We start from the raw sequence: 9725 nt of genomic DNA, 5'->3' as shown, positions 1-9725 counted from the left end.
TCCATGCTGGGTGGCTTTGTGTCCATGGTGGAAGAGGCAGGAATAGGAGAACATGGAAGGGTGTGGGAATCTGCTGTCTCTTTGGAGATGGAAAGACTGTGTTTGTGGAGATGTGGAGAAGTAGGGAAAATAATGGTAAGGTCATTGTTGACAGAGACTTGATTTTGAAGGGTCTTTAAAAATTCACTATATCCTACAGGCCTGGGAGAGTGGATGCAGGGTCAGTAAGGCAGTGCATGGTTTATAGTGCAAGGAGTTCTCATTTAGTATTCCAGAGTCCCTTAACCCAACCAATATCCATTACTTATGCCTTTCTCGCTCCATCTTCAAACCCACTCCATGTCCTTGAGGCACACGAGTCCCAGAGCCTGATCACTGGTACATGCATAGTCATACACTTGGGTGGGGAGTCTGTGGAGTGTTGAGGATGTGCTCAGAGGGATCAGGACTCACAGAAGTGGGAGGTACAGATGTCAGCCTGGAGAGATTGCTGAGATAAACAGTGATGTCTTTGCAGAAGACCACGTTAAATTGCACCAGGGATCAACACTTCAGCTCTGTGCAGGAAGAAGAGAGTTGTTGTCTCATTTTGGAGGCAGCATGGGAAAAAGTTACTGCCTCTGCAGATATCTGTATATTGAAGTTAGTGGTCAAAAAGACGATTGATAGATAGATATGGATATAGACATAGTTCTGTTCTGAACAGGAAAATATGTAGCCCCTAGTGTCTGTAGGACATAAAAATCTCTTCCAGAACTTATTGGAGATCTCACTGGGACTCTCAACCCAGAACTCACTTACCTAGATTCACCTGCACAACATAAATGCAGGGCCTTCCTCGTTATTCTTGTTAAAATTAAAATTTAAAAAAAATATTTAAAATTAGAAATTTAAAAAAAACAACCAAACAACCAAACCAGGACGCAACTAATAAATAAATCAGGTTTAATCATAAACCATGTACATATTTATAGAAGGGAGGGAGATGTGGTCAGAAAGGTGCTGCCCTGGCAACAGGAATAAAATAACAGTGTATTTTACTAATACAGTACCAATGAAGGGTGGAGTTGATGAATATGGGACTTTGAATCCCAGAGGCTAATTTTTACAGACAATCATAATTCTTGGTTTACTGTCAAATTATAGCACAAACTAGCTCACAGTTCTGCCCAAGACACAGCAAGGCAGATGTAGCCAAACACAGAACTTTAGGGTGAGGGAGGGACAATATATGTGAACATCTTTCTGAGGTATATATAACATATATATTCTACTGTTGTTTACTGTCTTGGGGCCATACTTTGCCCACAGATACATGTGCACACGTCTCATTCCAGTCAGCAAGAGGAGCAAGCTCACATTTGAGAGAATATACTGGACTTTGAGGGCATACAGGAGCTCATTAAACAACAGAGTCAGAAGCAGAACAGGGAGTGAAGATAAGGAAGCCTGTACTGGGATAAGAAAGGAAAGAAGTGAATGGACAGCCCCAGATTTATCTGACCAGTCAGTTCAATCCTGTTTTAACAGCCAGGACAAAGCTTCTATTCTGAAGGGGTTCTGTAGTGTAAATGATCAAGGCAATCTTTACTGGACAGTGAGGGAAACCATGAACAAAATTACTAGAAGCATGTCAGCTGAAGACATATGGAGGAGCTGGCCCTATAGTCATTCAGTTCTTATTTTTGAAAAGGATCCATTCCTGTCCCTGAAGTGGTCTGATTCTACATATAAGTCTGGTCACTCTCAGCTGATACAGGCAGAGGAAGGGATCATTAGTCCAGTGGCCAGAAAGGCAAAGGGTGGCATTTGTATTATGAAAGTCAGAATTGGTGTGGCTGCTTTGAGAAACAACATCACACCAGACTTCCAAAGCAGCCAAATGCATTGGCTTTTTGCAGAATAATTTCACTTTCAGTCAGTGTACATATTAGAAAGTGTTACAGATGAAAACCACTTTTCACTGGTAGAAAGCAGACACTGTTTAATAGCAAATGCACTTGCCATCTGATTTTGCTAAAAACCCACCCCCAGACAATTAAAAAAAAAACCAAAACAACAAATCCCAAATAAAATCTGTAATACAAACCAACATTCATGTCAATGTCAAATGATAACTGTCCCAACAAACATAAAACCAAGTTCTTAATGCAAGTGCCCTCAGAAGTGAGTGAAACTCACACATCCATATATAGAGTCCACTCCCAATCTGGGAATGCTCAGTTAAGAATGTTGCTCTTTGAAATGCAAGTCCCACTTTGTAAAAGGAGAGCTCCACACATGCATGCACACGTGCACATGGGCACACAGAGGTACACACACATACACACACATAACCCCCTCTCAGTAAAAACTGCATGCTGGGTCACTGTTAATGCCTTCTGTGCATTTTTGATCTATTTTCTTTGTAATGATAAGGGTGAAATGTCTTTACTTCTCAGGACTGTATTTTTCTAACAAAAAGGGGAATGAAGAGAAACTACATTACAAAGACAAAAAAATGCACTTGTATCTCAGGTGTATGATTATTCCCAGTCATCTTCAAGGATGATGTTATTTACATTTGTGACTCAGCAGAATCCACAGGAAGTTATCCTTTCTCTGTGTTGGGTTTTCTCAATAACCCCCACGAGCCTGTTCTTTGCTTCCACAGACCATTTTTCTTTAAGGCACTGCATGTGGATGTTGTCTTCAGACAGAGGTCCTTCACTGGACTGTGCATTTCTCTCTCTCCCTGGACTGCCCTTCCCTGAGAACTTTCGATTTGATGTACTTCAGGTCACTGTTGACACTTGGCCGGCGAGCGAAGGGAGACACCATGCCATAGGCGTCCATGTCCTTGACTCGGCGCATGCGGAAGGATTTCTGTTGGAAAGTGTCACCATACTGGATGGAGATTTTCCTGTGGAGGGAAGGGCTCATCTCATGAGGTAGCTTGGCCATGCTGAAGAGGACATAAAACATCTCATCCACATTGGTGTTCTTCTTGGCTGACACTTCGAAGTAAGCACAGTTTTCATCACTGGAGACAAGATTCTCACCTTCATCAGTGCGTACTTTGCGGAAGATTTCACTGTGGTCATTTTTGTTGCCACAGATCACCATGGGGAGGTCAGCTGATTCCTTAGTTTTGTTCTTCAGGCAGGATTTGACCTCAAGGATCTGTTTCTGGAGTCGCTTGACCTCATCGAAGGATTCTCTGTTGTCCAGGCTGAACACCAGAATGAAAACATCCCCTGCAATTAAAAAAGAAAAGATACTGTAAAGGTTTGTTGGTCACAGCCAGTTTCAGAGGAGCAAATTTTAAAAAAGCAATTATTTTATTTCCATCTTCTCCCCATATTTTTTGTTTGGTCCTTTGGCACCTATTCACTCAGCTGTACTTTAGTTATTCTCATTTAATTCCCCACATCTTTCTATAGTGCTATGGAAAAGACTTTTGGCTATGATGTTACTCCAGTCACATCCAGTTGCATTCCTAGTTTACACTGGGCTTGCAAGTTATTGCCTGTTTTTTTTTCTCTTTTGTAGACATGTTTCTATCTCAGCTTTGCTGCATTGCTCTTCTTTTCACTTCCATTCATTTGTATCTTTGTGTAAAACACATCCTCTTCAGACACCAGAAAGAGTGGAGAGCTGGTAGCCACTCAGCCTTAACCCTTTGATTACACAATACATGAAAGAACACCTAAACTGAAGGTTTACAGCTAATCAGTCCTGAACACCCAAGTCAGGAATGAGAGGTTTCTCAGTGTGCTCCGCTGTCATTGCATTTCCTCAAGAGAAGCAGACCATGAAAAAACCCTAATACATAAATGACACACATCCCCTGGCATTTCCTTTTGACATTTCCTCAGTTACAATTCCTTTTGCAAATAGAAAATAAGGCAAATCATCACCTGTTGAATGATACTCATGTGGAACATGCTAAGAGAGCTTTCAGGGACTAAAGCTCACACTAAAGCTCACATTTGTATCCCAGAAACTGGTTCTAGGACCTCACTGAATATGGATTATAGCCTTGTCAGATGTGAATGTCATGTTTCACTGGCCAGTTAGAAAGGTTGGTAGCAAATCCAGAAATAAGGTTTGTTGTGAGCTGTGGCTGAATATACATCTACTGTCACTTTTATAATTAAATAATATATTTTAGCTCACAACAAGAATGGCTTGACAGTGAGAAGATGCAAAATGATCCCACCATTTCCTCTTCTTTTCTCTTTAAACACATTTGATTAAATGTAGATTAAGGATAAAGGGTAAAAGTAAAGCAATCCTTCTATTGGAATATTAAATCAAGGAAATCAGACTGGAATTTTCAGAATAAAAAAATCCTTGTGACTTTCTTGGTTAGAATTCCCTTTCTGTGCATTTTAGTTTTATTTTTCACTGTATGTATCCTATAACATCTTGCTTAATTTGCCCTTTGCTACTCTTTATACCCATTTATTTGTGACATTAATAAAAATACAAAGCAGTAGGGGAAGGTAGATGGATAAGGGAAAATCTAAATTTCAGACCTTCACCCACTGGACTTCTCCACTGTGGCTAATGCATTCCTTATAGTACTGGGAACCTGCCAGCCAGGAAATATCTCTCTATAGGAATGCATCTTGCAGCAAATCAAGCAGTCCCTTTAGCTATGTCCCAAAAACCAGTCATCCCCAGGCTACCCTTTTCAAGCTAACATCTGTCCTTATGACCTTTCCCCCAACTTTCTCACCTGTTAGGATGGAAAGCCTCCTCATGGCAGGGAAAGGGTGGTTCCCAGAGGTGTCCAGGATGTCCAGCTGATACATGTCTCCCCGTATGTTGTAGACCTTGCGATGGAAATCCTCGATGGTGGGAGTGTACTGATCCTCGAAGCGGCCGTTGAGGAAGCGCGAGACGATGGAGCTTTTCCCCACCCTGGAGGCTCCCAAGACCACCATGCGGTACGAGTTCTTGGCCGGCACGTTCAGGTTGCAGTTTGCACCAGACATGGTCTTCATCATTGCTTGGTCCTGAAAGAGGAAATAGCAGAGTTGGAGGAAAGATCAGAAACCAGATGGAGGGTAAAACAAGGCAGCTCCTCACCACAAGCTTGCCAAAGAGCACTCTGGAGCATAGTCCTGCACAGCAGAGCAATCAGTGGTCCATACAGGGATCTTTTTCACTGGAAATGCTTAAACTTTTCAGTCTCATTTTCGGTGAGTGGGTTTTTTTTTTATTTTTATTTTTATTTTTATTTTTATTTTTATTTTTATTTTTATTTTTATTTTTATTTTTATTTTTATTTTTATTTTTATTTTTATTTTTATTTTATTTTATTGTTATTGTTGTTCTTTATTTTCTTTTAAAGTAGTATAAAAATGAAGGCATTTACACTGAAAATAACATTATTTTGAATTGTTATTTACTGTTATATTTAAATATTAAGCGTTGAATTTATCTTTGCTGTTACATTTAAACATTAAGGGCTGAATTTATCAGCTGCTCTTCAACTGAGACACCAGGTTCCTTCCTACCATCTGTGTCACTTACACATTACCAGATTTTTCAGTAGAACTTGGTTCACATTTAGATACATAAACACAGAGGTCAGATTCCCCCATATATTACAGGCACTGCAGCTGCCATTAGAACCTAGATCACTTCATTTGGTTGCCTAAATAGCAGCTGTGCATAATACTCATTTTCTGAGATCAGCCAAAAGTCAGACAGAAACAAGAATCATGCTTAACATCAGTGCAAGCTAGAGATCTCAGGAACTTTAAATAGCTGATCCCATGCAATATCCATTGCTGATGCAGGGAGCGTGAGCCACAAAATAGCACTGATGATAAATTCAAAGATCTGTGCTTCCAGTGACCTTTTAGAAAACAGATTTTAATTCTGCTGTTTGGACTGTAGTGTGGGAACTCTCTATAAGCAAACTATCATTGTTGTAGCAGGATGGCTGTCAATGGGTGGAACTGCAGAAACACAGATTTTTTAGGAGCTCCAGTTTTTATACATACAGATGTTGTGGGTGCCACTGGCTTTGCTAAGCACAGCTGCTAACTACAAGCAGGAGAAAAGATGAAGGACAGCCATCTTAAATAGCTATTAGACAAGATTTCCAACCCATAACATCTAAAATTAGTCTAGAGACCCTGGAGACTGCATTTTGGCATAGCACTCAGATGCAGGAAACTTTGGTAGGAAATAAAAAGTGCTGTTCAGATCTTTTTCATGTACCAGTTCAAATTAACTCTGTGCTGAAAGAAAAATACAGCCCCTGTGTGGGGAAAGCTGACTGGTACAGCAAAGGAGGCACACTTTGGACAGAGTTTATTTTAGTTACTAGGTTCTTATTAAAGAATATTCAAGTTCCCACTCTGCCATTTATTTAACTTAGGTGTTGTTTATTTAATATTACAATGTAAGTACTTTATATACACAAAAATATTATTTCTGGGTCCAGATCTGGATTCCTATCTTTCCCTTGAGTGACTTTTATCTCCCAAGCTTTTATGTAGCTGACAATTATCTCAAGGAAGAGCTTAAAATAATTTACTTTGTTTAACATGCGCTAAGCACCAAAGCAGCAGTGAAGATACAGTCACTGCTAAATAAAGAAGTCTCTGGAATTCTGATCCAGCATCATAACAAGCTCTGTGCTATAGCCCAAGGAAACAGCAAAACATGACTATTTATTATTATTATTGCCATAATTTTCAGCACAACAATGGCATATTCAGCCCTACCTAATGCACAAAAGAAATGCAATGCTCTCCTTGGAGTAGCTTACACTCTGAATTACATTCAGAGGGCAGGACAGCCTAATATTAGAGCCAGATTAATGCCAGAACACAACTTTGGATGGACACACACATGCAGAATTATAGTACTGTTGGGATTACTGTGGCAGAAATTACAGCAAGGCGCACAGCTGGTATTTGAACTGGATTCTGTGTTTTGTTTGCCACAGGACCTATCTCCAATAGTGCAGAAGTACCATATTCAGTCTCTGAAACACGGCCATGTACACTATCCCACATAGCCAGTTCAATACTGTTTTGCATGGGCAAACAAAAAATGCTTGTTTTCACCCTCTGAGGCTTATTTATTTGGCAGAGAAGATCAGGGAAACAGATGAGTTGTAAAAACTACAGACTACTTTACTGCCCGGGATCAGTATCTAGAGGTGAGGCAGTTCTTCAGGCTGTGATGGACCAGTGTAGCTGCATGAGGGCAAGTGGACTGTGTGGGTTACACCTGCTAGAGAGCAGTTCTGTACAGCTTGGTGCAAAAGCATCTGGGAGGGAGCACAGTTACACATTTTGAGAGGATGCCTTTTATGTCCTGTACAGAACATGCGTGCCGAGGGACCCGACTTTACACTGTCCTTGTTCCACCTGTCAAGGCATTCAGTAGAGAGGGCTCCTGTGCTTTCTTAACTGCATTTCGTTTTCTTCAAAGTCATTTTCAGCATTTTTATTCGTGGAGCTGCTACTCATCACCTCTGCTGCAAACCTGACTCAGAGCCTGACATTGAACTGGGAGCTTACATTTTTGTTTTGAGTCTTCTTATCCCCTCAGTCCAGTTTTCTCTCTAGTTCAACACAGTCTGTCTCCTTTCCTCCTCAGAAGAGGAATGAAACTTCAGCCTTGACACCCAGGAGTGGCAGGGGGGAGTACAGGGGCTCATACAGTGAAAAAGATTAAAGACAGTAGAAAGGAAACAGAGAGACACCACATGTTCATGTACTAAGGAAAGCAAAATCAATCAGAAGAGAATGAGGAGACAAACAACCTCCAGCTGGCTTTAATCTACATATTTTCCTTCCAGTTCATTAAATGCTTAAGCATAGATTAATTCCCGGTGGTACCTTCTGCTTTATGTACTGGTTTGATGCTAGAAAGTTTATATTAGTATTTTATATTGGTACACTGCAGGGATTTCAGAATATCATAGAAATACAGGCAATTAATGTTTTCTTTAAAAAAACACTGAATGAAGGGAAAAGCTCATTTGCCCAGAAAAAGCTGGAACTGTGGTCCAAAATCAACATTAAACCCCATTTCTCTTGACATCCTGTGTTATCCTCTACATGCTAAGCACCATTTCTCTTTTTATTGGCAGGCATCAGAATAAATGACAATGAACCTGCTTTTGTATCCTCTGGAGAGTGTTTGTCTGAATGCTGGTGAGCTGCTGACAAATTTGAACCTGAGCACCCATAGGGAGATAGCTAAAGAAGATATTCTTTATTCAACCTGCCCAGAGCTATTCCACCTAGTTTTCTATCCTCCCATCAGGGTATCAGGGTGCATGCTCTCCCTACAACTCCTCATTCATGAATAGACTTCTGAACTACCTCCCTTGCACTCCTGTGTCTTCAGCTGCTGGTTGTGTCTCTGTTTGCCGCCCCAGTGTTAATCACTGCATCCAGCTAAAAAGGACATAGGCAGACACAAACTGTAACATGCATAACAGACCTGTCGCTTCATACTTACTACTAGTGTCCCTGTAATTTTCATGCACACCAGAATCACTCCTGTAGTATGTTTGTTTCCTACTTTCACCGAAAACTCTGTGCTGATTTCTTACCTCTCTTTCCCAGGAGGAGCAGTCCTGGGTCTCTGTGCAGTCTGATGAAGCTGGTAGTTTTAATCTGATGTGGCTGCTGTTGTAAAAGGCTGTTCTGTGGATCCCACGCTGCTTGTTCTGGGCTCAGTTCTTCTCCAGAATTTCCCCAAGAACTTAGCAGTATTGGGAAGGACCACAGGGCTTCAGAGGGCGTTCCCCCATGGATGTAAGTACTGGATCAGGCAATCGACTTAGGCTAAAGAAGAGTCTCAGAACCGGTGACAGTTCTTCCCTTTGGGCAGATGAGATTTTCCCTTACAGGCTCAGCTCAAGAAAAGGAGAAGTTGAGTCTCTCCTGCTCCCACTGCCTTTTCTTGCAAGTTGTACTTTGTAGGCTCTGCTGTGGGGAAAGAATTTCAAGAGCAGCACCTACTCGTGCAGGGTAAAGGGTACATCCAGCTGGCCCACCCTGCCTCTGAGCTGCCTCAGATCCTCTGCAGAAAGATCAGGGTCAGCATGGAAGTTGCCTTTGGTGACCCTATGCTTCCCCAGATCTTGCCTGACTCATCCCTCCCCACAGGCTTCTTTTCGTCTGGTCTGAGATTTGATTTAAAATATTCTCTCTCTAGGATAAAAGGGGCTTTTCTTTATGTTTGCCAGTTAAGTCTTTTTCTTTCCCTCCCTGCCTTTCTCCCCCTCTCTCTCTCACAACTACTGGCAAATTGCAGATTTTCCTTCTGTAGGACTCACAGATAATTGGCTCAACTCCTCCCTTGAAGTCAGTGTCAGACACAGAGGAAGGAGGGGTTCCGAGGGGGTGGGATTTTGTGCCTATTGGAAAAATCTTTCTCTTCTAAACAGAAAGTTATGTGCATTGCAGACTGCACATTCCCTGTCTTTCCACCAGAGACCTGTATGTATACATGTGTGGGGAATGAGTTAGTGTATGCGTATAAGAGACACAGAGAATTCATTTACTTAGCAAGCTCTAAATTCATAAGCTGTTTCTAAAAGCTCTATACCTCCCTGCTGATTTTTCTGCTAGACAGCAGCAGACTGACTCATTCCCCAAGTTAGGGCTTTCTGTCCATAATTTCTGTAAATCTTTTGCTGTATGGAATGCTTTCTCCTGTTTGCTCAACCTCAAGACATTTACTTGATTTCTTGATTA

The 9725-nt window shown here is 41.3% G+C and overlaps 1 protein-coding gene across 1 annotated transcript; it reads right to left on the bottom strand.

Moving 5' to 3' along the window:
* Positions 1-2429: 2429 nt before the first annotated feature.
* RASD2 (RASD family member 2) lies at positions 2430-9285 on the bottom strand. The gene is made up of 3 exons (XM_021554015.3): positions 8576-9285; positions 4724-5003; positions 2430-3236 (listed from the first exon to the last, which is right to left on the bottom strand). Exons 2-3 carry the CDS (start codon positions 4992-4994, stop codon positions 2707-2709), a joined length of 801 nt encoding a protein of 266 aa, XP_021409690.1. The 5' UTR covers positions 4995-5003; positions 8576-9285; the 3' UTR covers positions 2430-2706.
* Positions 9286-9725: the final 440 nt, after the last annotated feature.

This window comes from Lonchura striata, chromosome 5 (genome assembly GCF_046129695.1).
Source record: "Lonchura striata isolate bLonStr1 chromosome 5, bLonStr1.mat, whole genome shotgun sequence".
In the NCBI taxonomy this organism is placed as follows: domain Eukaryota; kingdom Metazoa; phylum Chordata; class Aves; order Passeriformes; family Estrildidae; genus Lonchura; species Lonchura striata.
Note: the sequence above shows the minus strand (reverse complement) of the source record. Positions and strands in the feature narration are given on the sequence as shown.